The sequence below is a fragment of the Thermobia domestica genome, chromosome 15, assembly GCF_964235325.1.
Source record: "Thermobia domestica chromosome 15, izTheDome1.hap1.1, whole genome shotgun sequence".
NCBI lineage: Eukaryota > Metazoa > Arthropoda > Insecta > Zygentoma > Lepismatidae > Thermobia > Thermobia domestica.
Genome location: NC_137468.1, coordinates 63,252,091 through 63,265,627, shown reverse-complemented (window position 1 = coordinate 63,265,627; position 13,537 = coordinate 63,252,091). Strand labels below are relative to the sequence as shown.

At 33.1% G+C, this 13,537-nt stretch overlaps 1 protein-coding gene across 1 annotated transcript in view; it reads right to left on the bottom strand.

Moving 5' to 3' along the window:
• Camta (Calmodulin-binding transcription activator) overlaps positions 1 to 13,537 on the bottom strand; it is a 1,249,189-nt gene that overhangs the window by 68,910 nt on the left and 1,166,742 nt on the right. Inside the window, exons 12-13 of the mRNA XM_081739735.1 lie at positions 5,949 to 6,075; positions 841 to 1,067 (exon numbers count right to left, since the gene is read on the bottom strand). Of these exons, the coding sequence (XP_081595861.1) occupies positions 841 to 1,067; positions 5,949 to 6,075 (354 nt within the window). The remainder of the gene's footprint in view (positions 1 to 840; positions 1,068 to 5,948; positions 6,076 to 13,537) is intronic.

The following is a 13,537-nucleotide window of genomic DNA, read 5'->3' as shown; positions in this document are numbered from 1 at the left end:
AAACGTAAGACAAAGCGTCAAGGAAATGAAAAGAAAGTAGATGTATTTTACGCTTGTAGACCCTGGTGTGTGTTTGGAAAAGGTATATTATTTTGAGTTGGTGAAAAGTGTTTTAGTCACATATGCGGACGCAGACACGTGTGATTTTGTTCAAATACAGAGCAACATTACGAGAAGATTTAGAGAATTTGCGTTAATACTTGATCCTGTATGAATGTGATAGGTAAGTTATTGGTGTATAGAAAATCTAAGATTTTTATGATATTTGAGAGTAAGACCTGTGAGTGTGTGTAATTAAAAGAAGTAGTCAAATAAAAAGATGTTTAACTGAATAACTCGAATCCAATGTTCTCGAGATTGCTGCCAGAGTGAATGTTGCTGTGCTGAGCTCTCGTTACCATACAGCGGAAACATCTTCAGAGCTATGATGTTACCGCTGTATGGTAATGAAAGCTCAGCACACCAACATTCACTCTGGCAGCAATCCGAGAACACTGGATTACTAGTAGACGCCAGCAAAACTTCAAGATCATCGTGAATAACTTGAAGCTTGAATACACTAGCAACTTGTTATAAGTTGGAAGTGTTGGATATTATCTTGTAGCATTCGAATTCAAGGGTAGCTTTAGAACACATCAGTGAATCCGTTGTTTTTATTTCCTTGATGTTCTTATTACCTTTTCTCCCCTACTTTTATCATCCAAGAACAAGGCTCCAGGTGGGAGCCGAAAGTTTTGAACTAAAAGATAGTTTCTGAAGGTATTTTAAGGAATCAGCATTTCAAGTAAGTAAAATAATGAGAACAAGTGTGTTTCTGAATATATATATGTGAATACTTACCATGTCTGATTCCACTGGTTCCTGCTTAATTTGTAATCTGCTGTCCATCGCTTCTAGCCTCTGCAGCAGAGTAAATTTGAGCAGGTTGTCATTACTGTGCTCCATCTTTGGTTCCTGGACATGAAGGTTTTCATCTTTTGGAGGCTTTTTGTACTCAAATATCACAGAATTGGAGATCACAAACCCTTCGCAGGCAACTTGTAATGTTGCCAATCCCACTTCATGGGCTAAAAATACAAACCATAAGCTATTAAAATTACAAGCCAATATTAAATAACATTACACTATCCAGTCAGACTAGACCTCAAAAACCATCGTGTTGTTTTAAGAACGTATTTTAAACTTAATTCTTCAAGTCGGAATTTAAATGTCTACTTACCTACTCTACTGGCGGTATTTATCCCCTTTCACTACCACTGAAACATATGTGTCCCACGATACATTCTTAGTGGACCCGTGGTAATTTACCGCATGTTATTGCTATGAATCGATGTTCCACTGGTAAAGAGAAGCCTGCTAATGGTTTACAGAATTCTTATGAACATTATCAAATAGACAGTAGCCTAGTGGAAGTGAACGTGGTAATAATGGAACAGATGAAAGTGAAGAACAAGGTGCTAGTGATAAAGGAGTGGTTGCATGTATTATCACTTGGAAAAGGATGCCGAAATGTAAAATATTTGTAATCATAAATACAACCCAACTGTTTTTCTGACAATATACGTATCATAATTGAAAATACAAGATGATCATTCATGTCACTACCACTGGGACATATAGGTCCCACGTAAAAATATCAGTGGGATACATATGTCCCACCCTTCCCACGTCGAAGAACGAAACGGTAGAAAATGTTATATATATATACCTTTGAAAACAACTTAAAGTAACCATATATTAATGTTTCTCACTTCGAAAAAAATGGTAGTGAAAGGGTTAAATAATGCTTTGCTAGTAAACTTTAAGCTTCTATTTGAAGTATAAAGAAAATTCCAAAGATGGCAGAGCAAAGCCGATTTTTTTCTAATATTCTGTATTTGTCGAGTGTGTGCTCGGCACCTCATACCCATAGGGTAGGCATTTAAATGGCAAGTGCATACTTAGACTCCCGGCTTTAAGCGTTAATATATATATATATATATATATATATATATATATATATATATATATATATATATATATGCATACAAATTCAGGGAATAAGTGATTTTTCTCACTCTTAATTTTACTGTTCATAAAGTTATACTGAATTTTTGAAAAGTAAAGAAGATCGAATCAGTTGACTGTACCACTCATTCAAAGATCAAAGATCAATAACTTATTCTAATTCTTGAGAACGGTCCTTCACTTCCTGGATTACGTGAGCTGTAGTTGTAAGTGTTGTTGGTTGCATGGTTGGTTAGTTGCATTGGAATTGAGCATCCCTTTCAGCACCTACAGCTTAGCGTAAGACGAACCACACGAGCTCCCACTTGGAATCGAACCCGATCTCCCACGCCAAAGACGCAAACACTACACATATAGTCATGAGAAAACCTAAAGCTATTGTTGAATGAACAAAATAACCAGAATTACACACCAAAAGATAGTGGAATATAATTTAACGAAAGAAAATTAAAGAAAAGATAATTTTCACTAATTATTTCGTCAAATAGGAACATAAAGATGAAACGTTAAAAAAGATAGTTGTAGATTGTCCAGTTGGGTACCATATTGGACTATACAATCGTAGTTTTATCTGAGTGACAGTAGAAACAATTTAGTAGACAACAATAAAACTAATGATTTGTATTAGTCACTAAGAATGCAAGAAAGAAAAGGAATGATCAATGGAGGGGGAAATATGTAAAATAATGTAACCACTATAAAAATAGAATAGATTGCCATGCTATGGTGATACAATATTAGAACTCGACCTTGTCGATTGATTACTTCCGGCTTCCATAATATATGATATAAGTGAAGAAAGAGCCTGAGAATATACATATCCAATATTCCCAAAGAAGCTACTGACTTCCATTTCCTGAATGTCGTTCATGTACATCTGAATATGAACTAGACAATGTAGGGCAATGGAGATTGGAAGAGGAGTCAGACAAGGATGAAGTATGTCGCCTCCAATTACTCAACATTTACAGTGAATCTTTAATGTTGGAAGCATTAATGGGAACTGGAGATTTCAAGATTGGAGGGCAAATCATTAATAAGATCAGTTATGCAGATGATATGGTTATTATAGGTAGAACCGAAGAAGGACTATAGGAGATGATGGATAAAATAGTTGACACTGAAAAACTATATGGAATAGAAGTCAACATTAAAAAATCGAGTCATAAGAATAACTCGTGGAAACACGCCCTTGCGGGTCAGAGTAAAACAAAGAGAACTTGAAGAGGTCGATCATTTCAAGTATCTAGGAAGTATTTTGACGAGAGATTCTTACTGCATCCAAAAGACCAGGTCAACAATTGTCATAGCCAAAGAAGCATTCAACAAGAAACGATCACTTTTAACTAGCAAGCTTAATATTGGATTAAGGAAGAAGTTGATAAAATGCTATATATGGAGTATTAAGCTGTATGGTTCAGAGACTTGGACATTTCGGAAGTTAGAGAAGAAATATTTAAAGTGCTTCGAAATGTGGTGTTGGAGGAAGATGGAGAAGATAAAATGGACAGAGAGAGTAACTAAGCAAGATGTTTTGAAACAAATAGGAGAGAAGAGGACGCTTTTAGCCAGCATCCTTCTTAGGAAGGGCAATTAGACTGGACACATCTTGCGAAGAAATTGTCTTCTCATACCGTCTAAAAGGAAAGATGGAAAGAAAGCGAGGAATAATAATAATAAGAACACAATATGAAGATTTGAAGAATAGAAGAAAATATTAGGAATTAAAAGAGGAAGCTGAAGATCGAGAAACATGGAAGAAACAACTACATCTATAATACGCCTCAGGAGAAGAGCTTTACCAATTATTTTTATGCAGTCTCGGTGCTGAAAAAAATGCTAACTTTATCCATGATTTCTTTATAAAAATCCATTTCAACCTAAAAAAAAAAAAAAAAAAAAAAACATCCAAAATTACTAAATTCTATCTTCTATCTAAAATCCACAAACGCGGTAACCCAACACGATCCGCTGTCTCCAGTATTGGTAGCTCCACTGAACGCACATCCGCTTTTCTCGACTATCACCTCCAAAACCATGTTCAATCTTTCCCACCATACCTCAGACATGAACAACTTCCTATCCATTATTCGCTCTATCATCGAAATCCTACCACCTAATACCATCTTAGCCTCCGAAAACACCACCATTTCACTTACCAAATTGCTCACATTTTACCAGTATTTTACTTACCTACGGCCTCACCACCCTTTAAGAATTACTAATCACACTCCCCAAGTCTCAAAAGCATAGTACTAACTAGTGTAATGTGCCAACCATGACAATTTCATACTTAAAAGTAATCATTAGGTTTAAGGCATGGGTATTGCTGTTAGCATTCGCATGGTGCTGTCAAACATCACCTTATTCACGGGATGCCTGGGACAATACGTCACTCATTACTTCGATTCATAGTCGACATTTACCTAATACGGACTCACAGAAAACCACTACAAGAACTTTTCCTACAATCCCTAAACAAGCACAATGTTATATTCACCTCGCCATTCTTCAGCCATATATGGAAAGTAAGTTACCCTCAAATCAACCAATCAACCGAAAATACTGCACAAGGATGTGTAAAAGAAACAAAATTAAAATAAGAATTCAATCCGGGTTCTAAAAATAATATGAAACTTTGTAAATGCAAATGATTATTCATTACTTGTATGTTTAACCCACGTCTCATGATATTACGATTTTTTTTCTACAATTTAACACTTTTCAAGACAAATAAATAACCACTTATCTTTTCAACATATTACATCAAAGAACTGGCTATTCGTATGAAGAAAATTTAATATTATTTGTTATTGAATACTTATTTTAATTCTGCTTCTTTATTTCTTCCTTAGTTGGATTTTCTTAGTATATATTCACTTTTCCTGATGATATAAGGTGCACAAACGCGAAAATTTGATAATCAGCAAGTTGTTCACGCTGAACATTAATTTTAATTCAGTTTTATGTCTTTACAATATGAATACTTATAGTTATTTTTAACGTAGATATTACTTTATTTATATTAGTAGTATACTTAAAATTGTCGTATGTGATACAGAATATGGTATAGTAAACTTTTAAGTAATATTCACTAAATATTAAATCACAATTTGGATGTATGCAAAAATACAGCTGAATTCCTTTTTTAATTAATTAATTAATTAATTAATTTTTTCTTTGTGTCTGTCTTTTGCGATAAAATTTTAAATAATAAAAGCTTCTTAAATAAAGTTGCACTTGCGAATAGAAATTTCAATACAGGACTTAATTTAAAACGAAAGAGAAATTCTTTCTCCTTAATTCGAACGAAGATTTTTTTAAAATATTTCTTTGACGAAAATGCAGCTCAGAGTTTTTTAGATCGGAAGCATTCATATTGGCATAAATAAGAGTTGTGCTATGCACATTGTATGTATTTACAGATAATATGCAACTTACTGTCCCCACGACTTTTTGCTCATCAACTATAATTTTGTCAGAAGTGAGGAAGACTTTTACAAACTAGCACAAAAATATGTCTTCATGACAATCACTTGCATATATATATTTCACAGAAATAAGATTTTAATGCAAGGAAGTTACAGTATCATATTAACATTTTTTTATCCTAATCACTATTTAAGAAAAAGCAAGTTAAAATTCTAAGAAGTGAAATTAGTTGCCCAAATCTGCTGAGGAAACACCGAAACAGTACAGTTAATAGTAGATAAAATATTAGACGATGAATAAAAAGTACGTTTATAGATAATTGTAATCTTGATCATCTGCCATTCATATTATATTTTCTGGGTGGTTTATTTCTAATAGGCTTTAGGCTTTGTTGTGTACTCTTTTTCCATTCATATATCTTTCTACAGACTTTATCGTAATAGATATTTCAGATAATTATTTAAACTTAATGTGAATGGAAGTTATTGCGTAGCAACACAGAAACCCACCTGGACAGAAGCACCTAAGGACTCCACTTTGTACTAAAGTCGTTGGCACAGGTACAGTATCAAACAGTACTGTGTATGGGGATGTCGTGGAATACCAAGGTCCAGTTACTAGGACTTTTACTCCTCCCTAAAAATAAATAACAAAAATTATAATTATCTTATAATAAATAAAAATAAAACTGTCATTAATACCAATTACAGTTTGCAATATCGACTACCCCAAAGTACGTTAAAAATAATAAGAGAGTCTAATAATGTTATATGTTAAACACTTAATACTTTGTGGTAAACAGTTTTCAAAAAGTAAAGTGTGTGGAAAATACAGCATATAAAATGCTGCGGAAACTTTACAAGTAACTGAAATGTAATTGTGATAAATATAAATTACGTAGAATGAGAAAGTAGTAATTACTTATAGTCTTACTTAGACTTAACACTATATTTAACATTATACTATAAATTACAAACATTATTAAATATAACAAATATGAATAATGACTTGTATAGCTATGTTCAAAAGGATAAAAGCGATTGACTCACTCGGTAAAATTCTAATAGAAACCCTTGATATTACACAACTTACACTTACCGATTAAGATCATTTTATACACACCCTTATACACAGGGTGTTACAAAAATGTGTCACCATATTTTGGAAACAGGTTCTTGACATCAAAATAAGAAAAAAAAAGTTCATATGGACCTGTGCCATGTTTAAGAATGCTCCAATACTTCCACACCACTTTTTAGAGATGTAGGTAGAGAGTGAACAGTCTCTCCAAAAATGATAGTGCAAGTACCGGAGGTCTTGAAAGAAGGATATTTGGATATTTCACATACTAGTTTCTCAGTGATGTCTTGACCCAACTACGATTGATCCTATCGTAATGAACTATGGATCTTTAAATTTTACTTTTTCACATTTTCGGCACACTATTGTTTAATTTAAAAGGTTTTAGTTCACTGAGTGTTTACCTTTTTAGTATAGTGGTTAGTATCTTTCTCATAATAACAATAAAATTGCTAAATTCAGTAGTATGTGTGAAAAGAATAGAATTTTCAAAATATAAATTTATTACAAAGAATAAATTGTTACTTTACAATATGCAGACATAATAAATAAATGAGCTCAAGTTTGTCTGCAGTGATTTACAATAAAGAAATTAACAAATAAAGCAAAATTTTAGAATCTGTTATTTATGAGGCCTTTAGCAGGAGACTGCCATAGAAGAAATTACTTCTTCTTAGAGACTGAAATTATTCGAAAGGTTAAAACTTACATGTGTAGTTTGGAAGTCTCTCTCTCAACTCAATATTGACCATCTTCGTCGGGGCTTCTAGTCCAAATGCGAGACGCAAAGTATGATGTAAGATCTGAGTCGATGTCTGATTCCTGATTCCTAAAAGTTCTAATTTTCCGAAGCTTATATACTGGTTGGAGAGAGTGAACTACGTGACAAACAACTTATTTGTTTCATGACGTATTTTGTTATTTGTCTCATGACGTATTTTGTTATTCTTCTCTAGTACTACACTATTTAAAAGTTCGTGTTCGTACATTCATATAAAAAAGTTTTTTAATATTTCAATAAAATAATCATAACACTATAACTACAAAATTATGCATTCACTGCACGTCCATATGATTTTTATTTTTTTATTTTTATGTGAGGAATATACTCTTAAAATATTGTGTCAGATTTCTGTAACACCCTGTAGAACTAAATTCAATGAACACACAAAACTTTTTATAATAGGTTCGAAATTATATTTCTATATCTAGGGAAACTGTATTAATGACAGACAGCAATAGTAATATGTTAAAACGTATCTGACTATACAATTACAGTTTTATTACCTTATATTCTTTTTATTTATTTTTTTTCTCGTTCGATTGTTATCGAATTTACTTTATTATACATTTTGTTATTGAAAAAGTTCCTACTATATAACTTACTCAAAAACATTATTCTTTAGCATACCTTCAGAAGCTAAAAATATTTTGAAATTTAATATGATTTAATTGTCATTTGACATTTACTAGAGAATTTCCTTGCAATAAAGTGGTCAATTTGTAATAGAGGAGGATATTCTTTAAAAACATATTCAAAATAGCATATGAAAAAAATTCTAAAGATTTTTGTTAAAACAAGTTTTGTTTAAATTGTGTGTTAATGAAGAACTCTGTGACGGGTGACGAATAAGCTTTCTTCTTGGGCACATATATCTTTACGCCTTTAAAGCTTTTATATTGTCGAGTAATTTATTTCCCACAAATGAAATGAAATGAAATCTTTAAGTTTTACGTCCCACGGTTATGCCGGTTAGGCTAAAGGAGACGGTGATGATGAGAGATGAGTGAAATGGTGGAATGAAGAAAGAGGGAGGAAATGGGAGAACCCCAAGAAAACCAATGAGTACGGTGTTTGTCCACCACAAAGTCCATACGGCACGAGCTGGGATCGAACCCGGGACCCCAAGCACCGGAGGTGAACGCTCTACCACTGAGCCACCGCGCCCCCTTAGTTCCCACAAATGAATAATAACAAAAAACTACATAAACGTTTGAAGTTTTACATCACTACTTTCACATTCATATACTTGAAATGTTACCTGAACTTCAGGTACCCCTCTCCCTAAAAAATTAAAATAAAACAGCATCAGCAGCAACAGCAGTTTGACAATAATAGCATAATCCAATTACTCATATATATGAACTATAATCATTCACTTATAGGCATTCATCAAGAATTATAGATTTGAAGATCTACAATAGTATTATCTTATAAGGAGTTATATGATATGCACATACAAGGCTGCATATCATTCTCATAATTTACACATTACACTCACTATTTTGCTGTCTTTGAAAATAAAGTATTAATTATCAAGAAGAAATATTAGCGGGAACAAAATAATACATTTTTGAAATAATAAAAATATATTCAGTTACTTTTTGTTTTGTTCAAGTGGCGTATAGTGTTTCATAGAGGGCTTCACGCTCCCAAGCTCATATCTTTTTAGAGTTATATATATAAAACTATTAACTATATATAACTATTATAGTTATATATATGTATATATATTAATCGGACTAGCAGTTTCGCCTCTACATTGGTAGCCGCCCTAATGGTAATAGAAATAGCAACGTTTCCAGTCACAGTGCTATAATAGAAGCATTAGTTCACGCAATAAGCGAGCGGAAAACAAGCAAAAATTATGCCGTAGGGAAGAAACAAGAATATTACAAATCCTGGTTGCAATAATTAGCATCGTGGGGGCAGGGGTGGATGCGAGTAGGACGGTTGAAATTCAAAACGAGTTGAAAGTTGGTTGGGAAAATTGTTTAAGATGCGAAATACATAATGCAATTAAACTAAATCTGCTTACAAAGTTTATTGGATGGACTGTACATGTTCCTGAGAATAAATTTATGTACATCATGCAGGCACGGTACACGCTCCCAGACGTAACACTTCTGGGCACTACTGCAAAAGGATTTACCTACTCGTTGTACTCGTTATTTGTTATTGAGTTTGAAAACAAAACAACTACTATTCATTGTTCTAACGGTGCATTTACATTACCTTTAGGAATTAAATGTTTTGAAACAAAATGTCAAGTGATGGAGGTGAAAGTGTCCATCGTGCGAAGTTTCATGTGACGAAAGGATGTAGAAAGGAATGCGGGTGTAGAGCTCCACACTTTCATTACCTCGGCCATATTAGAGGGATGGTCAACACGATGCCAAGGTCTCCTTTTCTCTCCAAGGTAAGCATATTATTTTGAGGCTCAGTGGGTCCCAGAGCCTCTAGGTACGTAGATAACGGAAAATTTATCTGGTTTTGATCAACACGGAATTCGAATCCGGGTCCCACGCGTTACAGCCAGATATTCTATTGGCTTGGCTATCGAAGCTAATACTATACTATTTTTATTCTTGAACGTTTATAATGATAAAGATAAAATAATAGTCTGAGTTTGTACCGAATATAAACTCAGGCGGTTCCTACAGAAATGCCCTTGATCGGAAGTGATTCCTTGGGATCAGTGTTCTACAATTTGGGCGATAAGCACACTTTTTCATGCGGAGTAGAGTGTCGAAAATCGCATCTATATAGCGGAGCAACACCGTTCTCAAGATAGTAGAGGTGTGACAGAGAGGAGATTGACAGACAGATAGGATAATAACTTGGGTAATAACAATAGCATCCTATGCGGACCGCTAATAAAATGAACATAACTTATGACGAAGGGATCTTTTACGATTCCAAAATGATAGTTGCAGAAATATGTACTTTAGATGTTAGTATATTATTTCTTGTTTGGAAGCTTTTCAGTACGAGATAGTAATACCCGTAGTAATGGTACGAGACTTTAAATGTTAGTTAAAATAATGTTATAAGTAGTAGTTCATAGCAAGAGAAGGTAATAGTTGCAGCAATAGTAGCAATAGCTGCAATATTGTTCACGACATCATGGATACTTTTTCCGAACCAATTTTTAACTAGTTACAAATCTCATTCCTCTATCCCTGTCCGCCCCTACACACCAGATGCTAATGATTGCAACCAAGATTTGAAGTATTCTAGTTTCTTCCTTACGGCTTAATTTTCACTTACTTTCCGTTCAATATTGCGTGAACTAATGCTTCTATTGCAACACTATGACTGCCAACGTTACTTTCTCAATTGCCATTGGGGCGACTACAAGTGTAGAGCCAAAATTGCTGGCCTGATTTGAAAATTTCAACACTTTTGATTGACAACCTGTCATTTCCAGCAACTTTGCTCTTTATACATTTTTTTTTCTTATCTGCACTCATAACAAAGTTGGTCTATGGCAAGTGACTTTTGTTACATCCTGTATATTATATATATATTAATATGGTAAATGTGTATTTTTATATCTTTTTGAAGGAAGGGGAATTAAACCCCAAACCCTCTCCTTTGCGTAGGCCACTATTCTGTATATTAAGGAAAAAATGAACAGTAAGTCTGAAAAGAGTAAATATCAGTACTTAAGCATGGCCATCTCTATTTTAAAACTCCTTACACCTGAGTTTATCTTCGTAATGCTATCGTATCTTCGTAATCGTTGAAGATTAGTGCTAGATGGAATGTAACTGTCATCAAACAAATGAAACAAGAAACTTACGCACATAATGTCAAGAAAACCAACAACATAATTTAAATTACACTACTCACTGAGCAAAATAATACGATTATTGTAAAAATTATTAACGTTTAATAGTTTCGCCAACTATCCATTTTGGCTTCATCAGTGATAGTGTTTGATGAAGCCAAAGTGGATAGTTGTTGAAACTATTTCACGTAAATAATTTTTACAACAAACGTATTGTTTTGTTCAGCGAGCAGATTTAATCCAATTTACATATACTAAAAGCAAAGCTTGAATAACGGAAAACATTATTATTAACATAATTTAGACAGTCATGAATTTTTCCATGCGCGATGTAAGAAATAGGTGTATCCCTTCCTACACGTGAAATATAAAAAAAAATGTAAACTATTTTTGATAAACCAAAGAGGGAGCTAAAAATTCTACTAAGAACAGATACAACGTCTGTGAAACAGTCGGAATACATTACAATTTTATTTCATGAATTTGAAAAATGACTTTTGTTTCGAATGTTCTCTTTATTTTTTCCTGGCAATCAACCTTACAACACATAGATTATATATTTTATATTTAATATATAAGATAGATAGATGATAGAAGATGGATAGAATGTAAACTTCCGTAGATTGAAGAAAGTAATTCTAATATATTCCAGCCAGTTGTGAATAAATTTTAAAATGTGACTTATGTCACTTCACCCACAAAAGTTAGTCATTCTTTATGATTAAAGGAGAGAAAAGATATTTGTATGCTTTTTCAAATTTGTTGAAGTAACTCCTTATAATTGAGTTACATTAATGCGTACATAAAAGTATAATTTCACTTCAAGTTTATTTCATTTGCAATGTCCTTTGTTATGTGAAAATAAATTATTATTTATTTATTTAAGATCAGAAAAGAAAATTTAATTTTTCTTCCAGGTTTTAATATTGTCATTCGCTGTACAGAAATGAATACCAGTGTGTATACCACGCAGCTTCTTAAAAGTCAAATAGTACTTAAGAAATTTAGTTGGACATGACTCAGCAACTAGGGAAACAGAATGCACCTAACATGGAAACTAGTTCTGAATTGATGACAAATTCTATGGAACAACAATAATGGCAGATATCGTACTGATACATTTATCTCATCAATCTGAAGAACACAAAGTGCAAATGATACGTAAGTTTCAATCACAAAAAATATTTCTTAAAATCTTACTGTCAGTGACGTAACTAGCACGGCAAAAGGGCTTGCACTCCGATCGCTGGATTGGGGGGGGGGGCGGGGGTGAAAACTGGGCAAATATTTATTTTCATTATAAGGCAAGGAAAGGGGTTTTAGCAAACTAAAGATCATAAAAAGTTACCTCAGAAACTTAACAGAACAGCAACAACAACTCATCATCACTAATCTTAGGATCATAGTTCCAGCTTTCTGTGTTTATAGTAAACTTACATCGATTTAAGAGAGAAGTAAAATGTCCGAATATAATACTCGAGACAACAGCTTGTCCGTTTTTCATAATTAAATATTCTATTCTAAAGCAATGAACTGTTGATTCATTCTACACATATGCACATCCTGATATAATTCCAAAAACATTGTGATTTTCTGTTATTATGATAGGAATATGTCAAGCATGTTACTCTCAAATTATTTGGCAATCAAATGCTTATTAGTTTGGTGTTGTATCTTGTACTAAAAACTAAATTACAATTTTGAAATCAAGCTTTACCACTTGAAGGAAAAATGGAATAGGAGAATTACTGTGTGATGTCAATATCAGGTGTAGTCGAAGAGAGATTTGGTTTGGTTGGTCAAGGGGGAGAAGGGGCAAGACGAGTTTTTTGCATCGGGCGACAACTAGCCTAGTTACGTCGCCGCTTACTGTTAAAAATTTCGGAGAAATGATTTTTTTCTTTCAAAGGAAATCTCGTTCCATTCTTTGCTGTTCAAACTTAAAACTTCCCATGTTTTGAAGAAGTAATACCGAAGTAACGGAGTCGGTACACAAAATAAACTCATTACTTGTTACAGTTAATTTAAAGATGTGATGCATTATCTGTTATCGTGATTTGAATAAAAATGCTGCTTGCGTTACTTTATTTCCCAAGATTAATTTCTGCCGATTATACAGAACATACTATTACGAAAAAAGGATAAAGGAAAGGCATCACTTCTTCATCCTCGTAAATATTTTTTACTTCCTTTTATATTTTTATTTATATATTTATCTATTTTTTTAATATCCCATGTCAATCAAAGTGAAATGGCAAATTTATGCCAAGTTGTCAAGAGAGGAAACTGAAAACCCTTTGCAAAGTTATAAATTTTTCCACATATATCGTCAGGTATAGATACCTCTCCTCCTTGTATCTCTACCGCATATTACTACCTTAGTCTTTTAATCCTTCACAGAATCTTACACTTTTTAATCCTATATTTTTTGTTATTTTATCTTT